Source organism: Euwallacea fornicatus, chromosome 12 (assembly GCF_040115645.1).
Source record: "Euwallacea fornicatus isolate EFF26 chromosome 12, ASM4011564v1, whole genome shotgun sequence".
Classification (NCBI taxonomy): domain Eukaryota; kingdom Metazoa; phylum Arthropoda; class Insecta; order Coleoptera; family Curculionidae; genus Euwallacea; species Euwallacea fornicatus.
Window position 1 is genome coordinate 4,601,324 of NC_089552.1, and position 18,587 is coordinate 4,619,910.

Below are 18,587 nucleotides of genomic sequence, written 5' to 3' on the forward strand. Positions count from 1 at the left end.
AGTCGAACGTTAAACCGCTAAGTAAAAAACAAAGTCATACTCCACGTGTTAAAAAAAAGATTACTCATCCATATTAAAAAAAATATATATATTACTAACGCAATCAAATTCTATACAGCCAATTACAAAACATACTTCTTGATATCAGCAACCAAATGAGACATGTAGTCAGAGTAATTTATAGGCTCGACTCTCACTGCAACGGTTTTCAAGCGTGCTTCATCCTATTGGGGAAAAACAGTACATTAGACCATTAAATAACCTTTCGCCTAACCAATATTGGCGATGATTTGTTGCCAGAAAAATATCTGGTTTCTATATTAAAACTATAGTCACACTTACATTATATTGTTCCATTTTAACTCTGCAAGTGAATATTAATTCTTTGAAATGGCATTTCTGAATCATCTCTTCGTAATGCAAGGACTCGGTCTCAAAAAGTTCACCAGCTTCTTGCGCAGTCATACCGAGCACCTTTTCAGCCTCATCGCTGAACATGCTCACCCACTGGTTACCGGTCCAATCCCCTAAATTCATCTGAAAAGAAATGATTTCTCACAACTCAATGCCTGGCCACCTCATAAAATTACATAAAGAAGTAGATCCACATTATACTTACTCCGCACAGCAGTCTGTACTTGAAATTGGTATCGCTTGTCTTGCATTTTTCACATCGATATGTGTTATCCCCATTGTCAATGACTTTCTTGTTGCACCCGACACAGGCCTTATAGATAGACTTTTCCGCTCGAATTAGCAACACTGTTGCCTTTACTTTGTAATAATCCCCTTTGGCTGGGTCAATCGTACCAAACTGTTGATCCTGTACCTGGATGGAAAATATGGAAATATGTAAACAGATTATTCTTAAATCTTCTAGCAAGATCATAAATTTATTTTTCCGTTCACAAAAATTATAATTTTATTCAACCTTTTGCATAGCAAAATAAAAAATTCGCTGAGCTACTGCTTTACAAACCGCAAAACTTAGTAAAAATTAGTGAATAGTCCACAGCTTGTCTCAGATTTACAACCCACATGCAATGAATAAAAAATAATCAAACCAACTCTTCTTACCTCCCTGAAAGTCATCCAAGGAACATTAAAACTACCGGTATTGTTTCGTGCACTAAGATCACTGGCTGTAACATTCATTCCTTCTCGTTCGTACCAACCCTTAAGAGCAAAACACTCCTTCAGGTCCGGATTAATTTTCATTATAGTCCCCAGACCAGTACTCAAACTTTTTCCACCTCCAAATTCATTGATTTTAGCCCCTTTTAGAGCTATCACTGGGTGGTCAGTTGCCACAAAGTTTTCGGCTTGACTGCCCCAAAGAGTTAAGTTGATCTGCAATAATTTACATTGTGGAATTTTTTTATGGAAATGTGAATAATTTTTTACAGTGGAAGTAGATTCGTCCAATAGTTGAATATCTTTTTTCTTTAGTACGCGACCGGTCGACTTAGCACTGAATTCGACAAGTTCGCCGACTGAAGATACGATTCCCAGAACATCTAGAAAATCAATGATACAAAATATAAATTTAATGTGATAAAAACTTAAGTAGCAGTAAAATATAATAATAAATTAGAAAAAGAGTAATTAAATTAATGAACAAGTTAAAAAAATATACAGGTAAATAAGAGAAAAAGCTTATACAAACCCACTAGTTTGCCGGTTTCTAACTCCCCAATCTTCACAATTGGAACAAATTCATATTTGGTCTCCAAATTTGACATTTTGTCATCAGTACACTCTTGAATAATGGTGTCAGCGGTCATGGCCATTTCATAATGATTTTTCGACGGGTTAAATTGCTTGTTTGCAGGTTTCACTTGGCATTTTGAGATGTAATATACTTTATCAACCTGAGAAAATAAATTATTTGAAAAAGTCAAAGTTAAATAAGGGAATTATGCAAAGAAGTTCTGATAATATTTTTAAATTCTTGAAAGATATGATAAAGAGAATTTATTTTCACTAGTTCTACATTAAAAATTAGGTTTTTCATTATTAAGTTGCAATTGTAATCATATTAATTGTACTACGTCTGAGTCAAAAATTATTCATCATTACAGGTAAACTTAATATTAAGACTGCCACACTTTCTTGAGACACCTTGTATATTTTCTTATAATTTACGACTATGCGCAGCTCTTTATACAATTCTCATATTTAAGTTTGATTGTGTTTTGCTTCGAAATATATTATTAAAATTGGATCTTACAGAGCTACATGAGAATGAAACATACTGACAAATGGACAGTAGTCAAAAGCTGTTTTAACTGTTGGCCATTATAATTCCTATGATTTATGAACTTTGGATCAGCCGGTTAAGACCTGTTTCAAGTATTGAGTGAATTTATACATAAAAAGATGTGTACATTATCACTTAAAAACTTTTAAATACTAATGTATACAAAATCAAATGATTTCTTTAATATTTTGTCGTTCGGTACGTGCAGATGCAAAATTCATAGTAATCGACAGAAAAAAAGAGTAATCAAAATACATTTAATCAGTCGGTAGGGATGACAAATTTCTCTTCATTTTTTCGGCCCTAATCCGAAACAGAGTACATCTTACAGCTAATGTACCTCAAGCAAATTGTAGAATTTGTCTACTTGGTCTCGGAAAGCTGTGCATCTAATGTCCCCACTTTCATCAGCAAATTCTACATTGAAAAGTTGACCAGTGCCTCTAGCATTCTCCCACTTTTTTATGTCACTCTTGTTGATCACTTTTGCCTTAACAACCCACCTGAATTAACAAAAAAATATCATATAATAATAATAATAATGGTATTTACTGATGCACAATATCAAATTTCTCAAAATGAAAATATTACACTGAACTTGATATTATTCTTAACAACAAAAGTAGTATTAAAATTGTGAAACACTGAATTCAAATAAAATGGTATCAGCTGCAGAACACAATTCTCTAGCTCACTACAGTCCACTTATGATAGAACATGGTAGCCCATCCATATTACTGCTGGGGTTTAAATTAATATAAATAGCTACAAATTAAAAATAGCACATTTTCCTGAATAAAGAAACGATTCAAAGATAGCTTCCTATGGAAACATTTAGATCTTTCACTGAAACATTAAGAGCTACAATACTTACTTGTTATGATAAGGACTCAAACTTGCAATAGGATGTGTAATATGGGTGACAAGGTGTCCAGTATTATTAGTTGTGCCATTACCATTACTATTGCTTGCAATACTTGCAGATGGCATTAACCTGGGAACCTTTGCCGGGCGTTCCGCATCTTGATTATTAGAGGTACTACTAGAGTTACTACTAGAAGAAGCTGATGGCTTCTGAACTACATGTGACTTCGAGGCAATTTGATTCTCTGAATAGGGAACAGGATCCCCAATTTTAATCCCAACTTCATCACCATCCTGCATGACCTTCATATCCATAATAAGTAGAACACGACTGAATGAATAGAAGAAAACATTAATGAAATGTGACAATTAAAATCTTTCATACTAAGTAAGAGGCTAGTGTCAATAGAATTTTTTTCAAATGTTATTTCTTTTGATAATTCTAAAAGCTCTAAACTAAATAAACAAAAACATCTTTTATCTTCATGTTAATTTTCTTTTGAAAATTAAGACCACATATTCTCTAAATAGCTTACTTATCTATGCTTAATAGCTGTCTTGGCTGCAAATTACAAGTACAGGTCTCTTTTGACTTTACTTTTGATTATATGTATATATTTTAATATCCATAGTTATAAGTACTGTAAGATCTATGAGAACTTATATAATTGTTAAATTAACCCAAGTAACTTTGCAAAAGCCCAATATTTTATTCATTTACCTATTTACTCCCCCAGTATTATTTACAACGCTGGTAATATATCGAATAAGTTTGATAATAGTATACTTGGGAATTCCTTTTTCACCAGCCTTGAAGAATACAGGACCAGTCATCATGGCATAAGACAATGAAGTTGTCCCATCAGACACATTTAACCGATACCTATCCTTATCTGGGTGCCCTGAGCCTGTATTCATTTTTTTAATGCTCAAGACTTGAATTATGGGCTGCACATCTGCACAATCCTTTTCTTGCATTATGTCCTACAAACGTGAATTGTAAAAAACAATATAATATTTAGAAGTCATTATGAAATATTACTTACCAGGAGGGCACCATCAGTGAGAGGTATAGCAGCCATTGTGCTTTAATGATTTTTCCACTTTTCCAAAACTGATCGCCTAAAATATTCCTTATTCGCCTAATAAGTAAAAAATAAATGTAAAAGAGAATATAACAGTAATTTACGAAAAACTTCGAATTACACTCGTTTGTTGGGTTTCTCTTGAGGGTCAATATTGGCGGGAAACTGGCATTGATAAGAAATATGTCAATATGTCACTACGAAAAATAACAGGGGACTGATACTCTTGACAGTCAGTAATATGTCTAGGAACGTTTAGAGCTGAGTTTTGTGTCATACTTGGGGGTCAGGTTTATAACCCTGTTAATAGCCAAAATTTTATTCAAAATGACTATACTTTCATCATATGTATCAGAATAGTCGCGTCATGAAACGTGTTTCTCCAAAAACTTCTATTACGCTCATTTCACACATATCTTGTGAGATATCATTTTAAGGGATATTTTATTTTCTCTGCAAAATTCCTTCACTTTTCTGATGGGGTGACATAACATGTATAATCATTTAAAAGAACATTTCAAAAAAAGGTGAATTGAAATGCTGGTAAAAAAAGCTCTAATACGATAATACTAATGCTTAAAGTGAAGACTTTCTGTTATGATTTTTTCCTTGAAGAAGTGATGTCATTATGGTATCTTACGTCGTGTATGTGAGGCATGACGTATCTCTGGTGTTAAAATGACGTATGCAGAGTAAAGCAACAAAAGGTCATCGCAATGCGCAATCCAAAAGAAGAGAACCTAAACCTAACCTCACACTGCCGTAATTTTATTTTTCATCATTTATGAAGTCAAATTCAAAATAAATATAGTGTTTAGTTTTCCTAACTAAGCTGATTCCTTTAAGAACGGGAAACTAAAAGTACATAAATCAGTTGTATCTAATAGGAGAACGGACTGCTCAATATTTTATTCATTAAAGAAGGCATTGCCAGCATCAGTTGGTTAGTCTACTTTATAGTAAAAAGCTTTGAAATATGCTATAGATAGTAAAATTGCAAAAAAGCTCCTTTGCAGTCGCAATTGATATAAAATAAACTGCGAAGCACAAAAAATTGTAGATAATGTCTAATGAATCGACTACTAGCCATAAAAGACAATTTACTCCTGATGAGTGGACATTTCTAACCAACTACTTTATTGGTAATAACTATAGGTATCGGGAAAATATCATAATTCCAAGGAACTTGGGCCCTGTTCAAATAAAAACTAATGAGGAAAAAATGGTTGAAGCTTTCTTTGAGAGTTGTCCTTTCAAAGTTATCATGAGTTGTGTAGCTGGTAAGAGAGCAGTGTTAAAAATTTATACATAGGTTGTTCCCATAGTATACTTTTAGTTTATATATATATTTTAACATTAAAGTGAGCACAAAATTAAAGTGAACAGTATAAAGAGGTTTGATACATATATATCAAAAACAAACTATGGTGCAGTCTTCAATTTGTGATTTATAACATGTGTAAAATGGTAGTTGATATCTACCCTACTTTAAATATTTGTGAAGAATTTAATTTAGTTTATACAAAATTATATATATTTAGATCTGAAAAAGTAAAAAAATAATTAAAATAGATGACACCATGTATCTCGGTTATTATCAACTTTTTGATATAGGTAAAATATATTTTTTTTTATATTTTTTTACATAATTTCTGGGATAATTGTGTTCAATTATGGAGCACTGTTTAAATTCAACACCTAACTTTAAATCATGGCAATTCTGTTTGCTTGTATTTTGTACATTCAAAATCATTAAAAATCTAATTTTCTAAATTTACATATAAAAACTTGGACATACAAATTCTTTGGTAGATTGTCACAGTAGAAGTGGTTGGATTAATTAGACTAAAGATAAAGGGAACAAAAGATTAACCTTGATTTTAGGGTATGGTTTGGGTGCAGTAATTGGTTTATTCTCATCAAGTATTGGCCCCCAGTCTGCAACCAGTATTGAAACTCAAACTGCGAGACAAGTGTTTCAAGAAATGAAAACCACAACTTTGAGTTATGCAAAAAATTTTGCAATAATTGGAGCTATGTTTTCTGGAGTTGAATGCACAATAGAAACAGTAGGTATACTAAAATTGATGTAAAATGCTTTTGCCCATGATGTCATTATTGAAGATAATTTATCAGCCCCAAGTAGTAATCCAAGGTGTAGTTTATTAGTTAATATTTGGATAGAAGGAAAACAGCAATTAAAGGTAAGTTTGTGCAATAAAGCTTGGAGGCGTCTATAAAAATATTACATAATAGTGTTCAACTGGGACACAGAGGGATTAGGATCACAATAATTGGCTTTTTTATTATTGCTTCTAGATCTTGAAAGATAAATACAACAAACTTTATTTCTGAAGATTGGCATATTTATAAAGACTTCAATATTGTTACTTCTGTCAACAAAATTACTGACCTAGCTCGCGGCCTGGTCACAAACTTTTTCCTTCCTTTGCCTCGAGTAGACAGTAGAGTTAAAAATTTTAATTTCATTGACACTACGAAAAGAAAAAACTGCCTATTATACTGCTTGATGATATTCAATTATCAAGACCATGGCTATTACCTTGACTATAATTTTGATATTCTGATATTGTATTTAATATGATGAAACCATTTAACAAGAAATATTTCATGAATTTAAAGAATCATTCTGTCTAAAGATAAGTAGTTATAGGTTGATCAAGGGTAATTCATAATATTATTGAAACTTGTTCATCTAATAGTTATTACTGGATTGAAGTAATAATTATTTGATGGTAATAATCTAGACATTAATACTCCTACCTTGTTGCTAGAATGTTTTTATATTGCTTCAGATGAGAGGAAAATCGGATTGGAAAAATGGAACTTATGCAGGAGCAGTTACAGGTGGTATGATTGGACTTAGAGGTATGTATCATTTTAACAATATGTGGATGCATAATTTATCATTATTCATTGTTATTCTTATGTAAAAAACTGTATGTAAGAAACATCAATAGCCATATTGCAATATGCAAAAAGGTGACTTTGACCTTCTATTTTTTTGCAAAAATAAATGTATGTTTTAAATATTTCCAACAAATAGAGGTCAATAATTTTGTAGAATGTCAACATTATTGGTGGTAAGATTTTTTTATGAAAACCGTTTAAGTTGAACTAACTGGAACTAGCCACACAGGGTGCTCTAAAAAAAACAACGAAGATAGGTAGTTATACTTAAGTCGATGGTGCGACTTTATGTAAAATATTTGCAGGATGGTGTCGGTTCAAGTCGTACTAGAACCTAACATCAACTTTCCTAGTTTCAATAAGAAAGTTGATGTATGATACCTCATGCATCTTCCCGACACAGATGTATCTTTCAATGCTTGTAAAATGGTTTGCTACCACGGAACTAAATTTCAATCACAAATGTACCTTCATAAGGGTCATGCCTTTAATAAATCTTATAGCTATATAAGGTTTTCTACATTAATTTTATAAAGCTGTATAAGAATGGTTGGACTGCAAATTAGACCGTCTTCACATTAAAGGTTAAAAAATCCAGGACCTTTTTAAAAAATGATGGTAGCGACATTATGGGACGTTGACCACTATTTTGAAAAAGTTATATGTTCCGCTTGCATAACTGAAATAATTAAAATGATTCTGTATTAAACATTTTTTGATCGTATTTGCAGTTTTAAGAATAAAAATTAATAGTTTTTGACGAATTTTATATTTTCCTCAATATCTAAAAAACCAAATAGTATGTGACAACATTGTATTTAGAAATGTAAAAGACTAAAAAAACAGTAACTTTTCGCTAAAATTTCATCAACTTTGTATTTCGTACCGTTTCGAAGATAGAGTGCTAAATGATATTTAGGATACCTCTTCTACTAAAAAATAAGGGAGTCATAAAAAAATCTGTTTACACATATTTTTACTACCAGTTTCTCAAAGCAAAAGGTTGTAAAGTAAAAGTAACACCTGTTCATTTTTTTAACTGCTCTCAATCAACGTAGAAATTGCATGTAAATTATTAAAAAAAACATTATTTGTGCGTGAAACATTATATTTACCAAGAATCGGGAAAATTATCATTAAGCGAATAGAGGGGCATATACGAAAGTGCGTTCAATCGCAACTGCAATCATCGTGCGGCGTTATTTTTTGCAATTATTAGGTAAATAACTATTCTCCATCTTAATTTTTTCGAAGGAAAACACCTTTACTTGAATTGTTTGGCACTAGTTGAATTGGATTGTTTTTTCGAAATTTTCGAACAACAAACATAAATCCCCACATTACTTGTTTATTTATTTAAAACTTGATCTACTAATACTTCGGTGTCTTTGGCAAAAAAGTATTGTTTGTATTATTTTTTTCTTTGAAAACCCTTGAAATAATAAGTTCAAATTCAGCGAGTTGAATGATTGCTTTATTAGCAGGTCAAAAGCCTAAAAATTACATCTCAAATGATTGTCAAGAATACTAATAGGTAATTCTCGTAAGAAGGCTGCTGGGGTATGGTTATCAAGATTAAAAATAGTATGTCCCTTATACTCGTAATATTAACAGACTGCGATCAAGTGCCGAAATGCTTACAGAGTTAGAATTTAAAAGCTTTTTTTTTTTAAGGAAAGTTGATAAAAATGAAATAGTTATGTATATCTAATATGCGACTAAGTTTCATTCTCCTTTTTGAAACTGCTGAGTTTGGCCGAATTTAAATAAAATTAAAACAGTGTCTCGGTTCAAAATAAAAAAACACCAAACATTGAATATTATACCGGATAAGTAAACACGTATATCTTCCTTTTCAGCTGGTGTTAAGGCTAGCGTTGTAGGAGCAATGGGTTTTGCAGCATTCTCGACAGTTATAGATTATTATATGCATAGTAGATTTTAGAAATTGGCATGGAATGTTTGTGTAATAGTATGATAGATAAGTGAGTTTTTAATGAAATATAAAATTGTTATTTGTTGAATCGTCGATCTTCATTATTTCGCCTCACCACCGTTAAAGAGCAGTTCATCTTCAAGAAAGGTAAACGGATCCTGTCGTTTTACTCTGTTTTTAGTACATTTCTTTGAGCGGATAATTTTAAAGCTAAGCCCCGCATGGTTTTTCTCCTCTCGTTCTTATTTTAGATTGACTGGACTGGTTTCAGTGAAACGTAAGAAGATGCATGGCATTGATGGTACTTGCATTGTGTGTCTTCAGAATTTTAATTCTTTCGAAGGCGATTAAAAATTCTTAAACCACTCTTTCGTGCCTTGTGGATAATGGTCACGAAGCAACATCTTCTATCTTAAATGATTTGATGAACCTGTTACATATTAGACCTTTTATCTACAGTAAATCGGTACTGCAATTTTCACTATAGAAACAAATTGTATGACCCTAATGGCAGGCGGAGATAATGTTGGAACTGTGGAACTAATAAAAATTGATACACATTGCACTATAATAAACCTCTCATGCGTACCGGCGGTTTCATTCTTCCATCTCTCCCCACGGTGCCGGTAATACCTACCTGTGAGCCTCGTACCGTACAAGTTACTTTTACGCGTCTTCGTCGATTAGTACCATCGTTCTGAGTTTGTTTTTATTTTTGTTTGTGATTACTGCAGTTTCTGAGAAGTTTTGTTCAGGTTAAGAACAAATTGTGAAGTTTTTCAAATTTGAAGGTAAGCATGACTAACGCCAGGAATAATAATTAGTTCGGCCTTTTAAAATCATAATTTATAAATTTTTTATCTTTTTCGTAACAAATCTTATTTACTACCTACGTCTCTTAAGATATTTGGGAGCCTGTCACTAATATATGCTAATTTTAAGTATTTTACATTCCTTGACTTAAGATGTAGTCGGAGAGGTGGTAAATATTTCATTTAATAAACATAAGTATCCATTCCGGCAGCCGAAACTGTGCAATACACCACAATTAAATAAATATAAGAAACGTAAATTAGTTTCTTATTGACCTCCTTACTCATAAATTCATTAATATCTATTTTAAATGACCATTTTTGGCTTTTTAAAAATTTTTTAAAATCATAACTGAATAAAATTAAGAAGAGAAATAACTGAAGCACTAAAGGCTAAATTATTAAAAATCCATTCCGTAGAGTCAAGCGGTATTTAAAGTTCCTGTTCTTTCGGAAATACAAGCTTATCATTGGCCCTTGTCCCGTTTTAATGGTACCTGTATACCCGATAAAATTGCCAATACATCTTCAAATTGGTCCTTAAACTTTCAAGATATTCCAGTTAACAGGTGTTCACGGATTGTTCCTTCACCCCTCTTTCTTAGGCAACTCTTTGCATATTTAGAAGAAATTATGTAACATTAAGCGTCAAATTATTAAGGTATTGTTAACTTTTACATCGAGATAATTTCCATAGAAATCAAGAATTTGGCCGATACCTGACATAATTCAATGTCTTGATGGAACTTAACTTACAGATAAAATTGACGGCACATTAATAATTTGGCCTTTAACCGCGAGTTTAAGCACCTACCTAACTAAAAGGAAAAATGTTGCCGTACCAATTATTCGATTTAGTCAGATTAACTTAATTAGTTCTAATCTCTGATCTGAGTTTATTTCTTTGTGGCCATCGATAAGTTCATAAAACGTAAAAGATTATGTAAATGAGAAATACGGTAAATAGGACCCTAGTCCCCTTATTCCATTTTTGAATTTGAAAGGGTCGATTCACTTGACCTTTTTCGTTTCGATGTATCATTAATTGTTATAAAAGTTTTGTGGTCTCACTCACTATTTTCTAGGTGTTTTAAAGAGTTGTTGATTGTTTATAAAAATCATGAAAGTTATGTATGATTCATATGGCTGTAAATCGCGTGAATGCCCTTGTGCCGATGCAATTAGGGCATTACATGTTAGACGAATATGAGTCAGTAGAATCGTTAACTGGCGATATGCCTCCGGCAATAATATATTGCAACAATATTTTTGTAGTCTTTTAAAACATTTACACAAACGACTTTTTCCAACAACAGGCCACAAATGCCTAACTACTAAGTTTTTCTTTTTTTTTTATTATGCGATCAAGGACCGAGATTGAATAAGAGAGTACTGTTTTTGTTTTGTTTGCGAAAACGTACCCATTATTTTTTAATCTGAAGAAATTGCTCCAATTAACTACAAATAGTTCATATTTTCTGCGGTTTGTGTGTTTTGTTTCGGTTCCACATAGAGTTATTTATATTTTGGTTGCACTATACTGTTATACGGGTAAAGGAGGCCAATGGGCTAATCACAGATTCTTTGGGCATAAAAAAATTTAAGGGTAACAAATTGAATTTCTATTTTTAAAAGCTTTAAGATATACGGGCCATAATATTTTCACGTAGCTGTTACAGTACTATAATACTATAACCTAGCAGCTGATTCGCGCTGGTATCTTTCCAAGGTAACCCTGTGTTGTATAGCACAAACGAAATAAATATCATGCCTGGAGATTGACAGAATTAAGATTTAAATTAATTTATAATTAAACAGCAGTATTTTGTAGAAAAAATATTGGACACATATATCAAAAGTAAAGCGTGTTATTTCGCTTACCTATGTTGATGACCTTATCTGAGTGGCAAATTTCCGCCACATCGGGTAATAACGATGATAATTGTACTCGATTGCCAAGGAAACTTCACTTTGCGTCGTTATTTTAATTGCAATCGTTTCGTGCGGTAAAGTATCACTTTCTACACTCGTTAAGTAAATAGTTATTTCTTACTACAATTTAAATACCTATGTCCTATTTTAAAAATTACAATGATATTGATTCTTTTTTCTAGAATTAATAATGTTCAAATATCTACAGATGATGAGGTGAAAGGATTTTAATATTTTTTAAAAATCGATAGATACTATTCGATTGTGCTAAATCACTAATTATTGCACTTAAATTTGATGATATCGACAATGGGAAACGGTTTATTGCGGACGTTATGCACATAACGGCCGCACCATAATTTAACACAGAACCATCCCGATTGCACGTTTCCAGGACCAGATTCTTTGATGGCACTTTTGATGGTGAAAGAATGTATGATATTTTGTGAAGGTGCAACTTATTTCCAATTTGGGGCGGTTTATTTTCTGATTGTAGAGAAACACACATATCAAGATCAGTGGATAATTTACGAAAACATGGAAGAATTATAAGGATTCAAGGAAAAATTACAAGTGCGGATTTGTTTGCTTGAAGCACCACAACCACGAGTATATGATAGTAATTAAGGTAATTAAGTACCTTATTATAATGGGTTATAAATTAAGTTCCTTATTGTACTTGAATTTTATGCGCAATTCAATCTGCAATGATGGTGTTTATATGGTTGTTGCACGATTGCTGTTGTCGATCAGACCAACCTTCAAATATGTTACCGTATCGATTCTACTTCCACGTGGAAATACCGAATGAGAAAGTTCAATATTGATCACAAACAGTCGGTAGAATTGAACTTTGTTAATATTTTGTGGATCGATAATTAAATTTGATATGTATATACCTGCTGTTGTTTGTAGCCTTCTTTGGAAATGAATTTGGTGTATTGAAATTCTAATCAAAGTAGGTACCTTCCATAATGGTTTCGCCACCTTAAAAAAATCCAAGTTAACATGGTTATAAGACTATTGAATACTCAAGGCAGCTGGTAAATAAAGGAAAGACCAATGATCTGAAAAGACGCATAAGGAGTGCTTTGTTAAGATTATTAAGTTAAAGATGTAGATTCATGATTAAATAATTCCTCAAATTTATTGAATTAAATAAATTTTAAATTAAGTTGACCTTTTAAAGCTACAACTAGTGGGTCTTGTGTGTCGATTAATCGCTTTAATTATTTCATGGATTCTTAAATTGCTCCATAATAAGTACCTGTACCTACATAATGCGTCGCGTCGCTGGTTTTAAGGGGGTGTGTCTCATTCAGATCCACCTTTACACAATGCTAACGTAAAAAGCCTATTACCATAATAAACGTAATCATGTAATTATCATCGACAGTAGACAGCAATATACTAAATAACATCAATTATTGATACGTGGAGTGTTGGAGCAAAATGGTTCGTTGAGTACTTATCAGTAGAAAAATAGGTACTTCTCCTACCACTAATATATTCTTTCATGAATTTATATTTGTCAAGTCGTCTAAGTGTGTAGAAAAAGGTCTAGAAACGACACTTTTCGTATTTTAAAGGGGACTTCTTTGAAACGTTTAAATCTTTATGGGAAACTTATCGAAGAAAATTTGAACCTGGTCTGATTGAAGCTCATCTGACCTATATGATTTTATTACCTTGAAGTATCTCATTTGACCGAGCCTCCAAGGACCGGTTCTTCAATGTTCAGTTAGGAACCGACAGCAGTCAGTTAACAAATAACTGGCAGATGAAGTGTTTTTCAAACTGAAGTTAAAGCTTGGTCAACACCTCCGCCAGTTAAAAGGACACTTTTTGTTAAAGCTTCTGCAACAGATGAAGTAAGCTATATGAAATACCTCTGCTAGGCATGAGACATCCTGAGTGATGGTTAGTTCGGATTTACCTAAACATTGAAAAACTGACACTAAATAAATTAATCGAAAAATGCTATGGGAGATTTCCAGAACGAGTGATAACAGTTTTGAAGAATTATTTTTGGGATTGAAAGCCTTTTAAGAAGAAATCACGATAAGTTCATAGCTTTAACTAAACATTCAAACCTGAAATGGTGCTCGGTTACAAGATTTAGTATTAACAAAACAAAAAAGCCTATAATACATTTTGAACATGATTTTTGAATGTGAGAAAAAATTATGACGTGCTTCAAATGTATGATTTTTAGTAAAATTATTGTTTTAATTTTTCTACTGATCCATAGTTTACTCGTCGCTTCACTCCTCGTTTTGTACGCAAACTCGTGCGTCTGATGAAACTTGGACCTCTTTATGTACGAGTCTATCAATTTCAGTGAAATGTTTCTGAAATTGTTGAAGTACCTATATGGGCACCTATATGTATGGGTTTATATACGCACCTACAAGACCGTGGACCATTATAATTTTTATAAACCTACGAATTAATTTTTATTCTCGTTAATTGGATTCTTGTAATTGCATGTCTGTTCCTTTCATCATAAAAACTCAAATTGCTTAACATTAAAGTAGCTATAAAAATGTTGCTTCTGTCTAGGCATTAATTAAATACCGGCGCGCGTTCGTTTTGTAAAGTTTATGGCTTAATTGAGCGAGCAATGACGATAATTGCTTACTAAATATCAGTTTTGCTACCATATTTCAGTTTCATGGGTAGTACCTACGTGACGTGTATCAGTTTGTTAATTTCTAGAATTGAAGAAAGATTAATGAGAAAAATGGTAGAAAGAGAGCGCATCATCCATGATTAAAATGGTCATGCGCAGATCTAGAACGATCAAGGAACTGCGATAACTAAAGTTTGGGTCTCGATAGACAAAACTTTTCTATTATTATTTTTACTTTTTGGATATGATCCGTGATTGTGAGAAAAATAGTGCACATAACTCGTAAGAAAGTTTCTCGCATCATTACCGCCATCGCCTTTGGCTGCACCGCAACATTTCACGCTCGCGCATTAAGAACTACTTTCTTCACTTGTTATATAAATAACTATGACATGATTAAGGGTTAAAGCTAAGGAGCCTTCATGAGCCAATCTCCTCTATCTGAGCAAAAAAAAATCTTTCCAAGCAAAGAATTGAATGAACAATTCAACATAAGCGCCCCAAGTTACAACGTTCAAGAAATAAAGGGAGGAAGGCGGTTATATGGATCGCTTTGTATACATAGCAAGAGACTTAAAATGAAATTGAAATAAAAAATTCTTTAGGGTTGCTATAAACTTGTTCGTGCACGATAATTCTTTGGAAACTAAATGGGGAAAAAAACCATCTGACGAATTTTTATTATTTATTTATTATTAATCAATGCATAAAACTTGTAACCTAAATCAGGTTTGCCTGTCGATGAATATTTGCAGTAATTATAGCGAGCTTAATTATTGCTGTTTATTTTGTGAATACGAAGAGGCGTAGAATGGTTTTAGTATTACGTTCAACGTTAATATGTAGTTTGAGTAATGCGAATGTAATACGAAAAGGAAGTACTTATCAAATTATAACAATAAACGAATTAGAGCTCATAATAACTCGTATATTAATAAGTGTATTATTTACTTCTAAAGTTGTTGCGTTAATAGAATTATTTTTTAGAGTTTTTAAGCAGTTAAGTTTTAACGAAAGCTGGGTTTTAGGAGAAAATAAAGATAGTTTGCCAAAACTCTTTCCGAAATCTGGCAAGGACGAGATGCTTTCAGCTAAAACTGCACATAAAACTTGATGAATATGAATAATATATGAATAAACTGGGTTGTGCACTTCCTTTCAATCTAGGATTACTACTCATTAACAATTGTTTAATTCAAAATGTTAAATAAATAAACAATTATCTTTTCCAGATTTCTTAAACTCACAATCTCTCGTTAGGCAAACTGTTTAAGACCATACAAAATTTTATTTAATATAAATATATGTTCCTGTAGAAACATGTATTATCTACTGTAGAATATTTATATATTACCCTTTCTATAAGAAGTATTCTATATAGTGGCAATATGGAGGGTGTAAACGTAAGTGTGTCCTGCAAGATCGGCAAAAGAGGATAACATGATTCCTACCCTCTTTAGAAGGTAAATATCTACAGGGTGCTTCTTAAACACACCGACAAAAATTTTCAGGAGATGTAGAGTTCATAAAAACAAATATTTAGATCAAATGAAATTAGGCCCGATATCATTTCGTTTCAAAGATATAAAGAGTTTAACTTTTTTTTTATTTCTTAAACATTTCAAAAATAGTTTGGGATGAGGATATGAAATTAGGAACACGTTATGTTGGAAACAAATGTACATGTTCTGGAGTAAGGACAATATTTTCACTTACACCAGTGTTTTCCATGTAGCTATTCAATGTGGCGTTTTTAATGAAAAAGAAATGGTACACCATTGATTTTTATTATTACGAATATATTTTTTTAATATTCCATCAATTCTTAATCAAAAAAGGCTTTTAATGTTTCGTTGTTCAAAATTTTGGTCCGCAATAAGACATAAGTTACACAAAGTAGCATTTCTTAATGAGTTTCATAGAATTCTTTCTAAATTTGCTCTGCAACGAACATATCTAAAAAAATGTGAAGAGAAAGAAAATATATGAATTTATTTAAGTTGCATTTCGTATCGGTAAAACCACAGTTACTATTGGTGTTGCTGGATTAATTGGGAAACTCAATTATGAAATGAAGGTACATGCTCTCATTATGTAACTAGTTGTTAAATGAAACTCGTTTAGTCACCAGTTTCCATTTCTAAAACTGTCTGTATTAGTCAAAGTTTGGCAAAATAATTTTTTAACTATTAACTTAGTATGTCCGTTGTTTGTCGATTTAAATTTTTTTATTATTGTTTATTATATATTATTCGATAAAATGAAGGAGAGCTCTACGCATTCAAGTTAAGTCAATATAGGTAGTACAACATTGAAAACATAAAGTTTAAAACCGTGAGTTTAACTCAGTTGTAATTTTCATTAAAAATATGCTAATAAAAATTATGAGAAGGAAGATCAATTGAATAATAATTGAATATTAACGAAACAACATATCAACTACTACTGCTATATAAGTAGACAGAACATATATTAGATTGCAATCTTCTAAACAATTCTTCATAGCCATTTCTCCCATCTTTCCCAAGAAACAAAGGGAGACAAGTGATCAGTCTCCAGTTTATGATAAAACATATTCACGACCTATTTTAATGTTATATGTTTGCTTACAGCTCATCTATTGCCATTTAAACAGCACTACGCAAACATGGTGGGCAACTGAAAAATTCCATTTAAGGAAGAAGGACACATTTATCTAGTGACTTTATTGAAGAGATGGGATTGTAGATAGAAGAGATCTGCTGAGGTGCACTAAGATTTCAAGGTAGTTATGTGTTGAATCTTATCACAGGTATATTAGCAAACACCTTCAAGTAACATTATAATTACAAAACTTTATACTGTTATTCCAATCAAGTGTTATTTATCACGACAGTTCTCGGTATAGCGTGGAGGGAAACTGCCTGTTAAATTTCTTGGTGATAATGTGGTAATTATTGTTTCTAGTCACCACTAAAGTTTTGGAACGTTCCATTTAATTCGAAGTGGATGGAGCGACTCGTTTATATAGAAGCAATATTCAGTGTCAATTTTGTTGGATAACGTGTTTGTTATCCAGATCCAACCCAGAGGAATAATTCCTTTCAGTTTTGCCTTTTTTATATATATATATATATATATAAAAAGTTATATATATATATAAAAAGTTATATATATATAACGCTGTTCTTTTTGGAGATGTAAAAGAAAGTTGTAGAATTCTGTATAATTTTGACCGATCATAGAAAGTGGAGGGTGGGGGTGGTTTATACCCGGTGCTTGTAATCATGAGCGAGTTAGGGGGGGCCGTTCCGCAATCGTTCAGGTAAGGAAGATACAGCGTCTGGAGGCACATGTCGAAACTTGATCTACTTACAGAAGTTGAGGGTGTCCAGACTAGTAGTTCTTTGGAGTAGTTACAATTCAGTAGACAAATTAACAAATATACACCCTATATACGAAATTTCGATTTTTTTCTAGTGTTTTATCTTTGCGGGGGCGAAATAGCTCCCAATCTAGAAGTTGCAGGGAGACCCTCGAACTCATTGTAGAGGAAATTTCCGAAAGAAATTCTTTAAAATTTAATATAGCTTTTCGCAATATACTTTATTGTGAAAGTTACTGCGCTTGGGATAATCACATTTCACTCACTGAAAATGCACTTGTGATGCCAAATTTTGCCAAACCATAATAAAATATTTCGTAAGTGTGACGTATACAGTGGCCCAAGAGAAAAATATATTGATATTGGAACATACCACAGATAGAACATGAAATAAAATTGGTTCATACAATATTTATTTTGAATTCATATTCAAGTACTTAGGGACTGGACCGAGAAGGCCTAAAAAAGTCCGCTGCAGAATGCGACCCTTTTTTTTATCAAGGGTGGGGGCCATTTCGACGATGCTATTCACGATTTTATTACTTAAATTCGTTATTCTAACTTGTTCAAAACCACGACTCGCCGTGGAATGTAGATGTTCCTCCTCCCCTATAATTAATGTACAGTGACAGTGACCGATTTAAGCAATTAACGCATTTATTAATTTAGCTAGGAATTGCCAAATTTTATTGCGTATTTGCTAAATTTTTAACCTCAGTCATTTGCCATATTTGAACACAGTCACTGTCCATTCTTCAGATGAAAAAACAT

The 18,587-nt window shown here is 32.3% G+C and overlaps 2 protein-coding genes across 6 annotated transcripts; one reads left to right on the forward strand and one right to left on the reverse strand.

Annotated features, from left to right (window-relative positions):
• Window positions 1-67: 67 nt before the first annotated feature.
• Window positions 68-4,508, reverse strand: RpA-70 (replication protein A 70). Its single transcript, XM_066288843.1, has 10 exons — window positions 4,171-4,508; window positions 3,846-4,108; window positions 3,135-3,455; window positions 2,601-2,763; window positions 1,667-1,871; window positions 1,405-1,517; window positions 1,078-1,350; window positions 620-829; window positions 343-537; window positions 68-224 (listed from the first exon to the last, which is right to left on the reverse strand). The coding sequence occupies exons 1-10, from the start codon at window positions 4,204-4,206 to the stop codon at window positions 123-125; spliced, it is 1,881 nt and encodes a 626-aa protein (XP_066144940.1). The 5' UTR covers window positions 4,207-4,508; the 3' UTR covers window positions 68-122.
• A 43-nt stretch (window positions 4,509-4,551) lies between these two features.
• On the forward strand, window positions 4,552-9,164 carry LOC136342741 (mitochondrial import inner membrane translocase subunit Tim22). 5 transcript variants are annotated; one of them, XM_066288847.1, is made up of 6 exons: window positions 4,552-4,736; window positions 5,365-5,489; window positions 6,094-6,282; window positions 6,334-6,413; window positions 7,026-7,098; window positions 9,000-9,164. In XM_066288847.1, exons 1-6 carry the CDS (start codon window positions 4,702-4,704, stop codon window positions 9,083-9,085), a joined length of 588 nt encoding a protein of 195 aa, XP_066144944.1. In that variant the 5' UTR covers window positions 4,552-4,701; the 3' UTR covers window positions 9,086-9,164. The 5 variants fall into 5 exon arrangements, with proteins under 5 accessions (XP_066144944.1, XP_066144943.1, XP_066144946.1 ...); XM_066288846.1 differs by lacking the exon at window positions 4,552-4,736 and adding an exon at window positions 4,978-5,152 and having other exon boundaries at window positions 5,270-5,489; XM_066288849.1 differs by lacking the exon at window positions 4,552-4,736 and adding an exon at window positions 4,978-5,152.
• The last annotated feature ends 9,423 nt before the right edge of the window (window positions 9,165-18,587 follow it).

Coding starts and splice junctions, on each gene's coding strand:
- LOC136342741 (XM_066288846.1), top strand. CDS start 5,273: ATGTCTAATGAATCGACTACTAGCCATAAAAGACAATTTACTCCTGAT. Junction 6,283..6,333: donor ATGCACAATAGAAACAGTAG/GTATACTAAAAT, acceptor TCATTATTGAAG/ATAATTTATCAGCCCCAAGT. Junction 7,099..8,999: donor TGGTATGATTGGACTTAGAG/GTATGTATCATT, acceptor CTTCCTTTTCAG/CTGGTGTTAAGGCTAGCGTT.
- RpA-70 (XM_066288843.1), bottom strand. CDS start 4,206: ATGGCTGCTATACCTCTCACTGATGGTGCCCTCCTG. Junction 4,109..4,170: donor TCACTGATGGTGCCCTCCTG/GTAAGTAATATT, acceptor TCACGTTTGTAG/GACATAATGCAAGAAAAGGA. Junction 1,351..1,404: donor TGGACGAATCTACTTCCACT/GTAAAAAATTAT, acceptor AAATTATTGCAG/ATCAACTTAACTCTTTGGGG.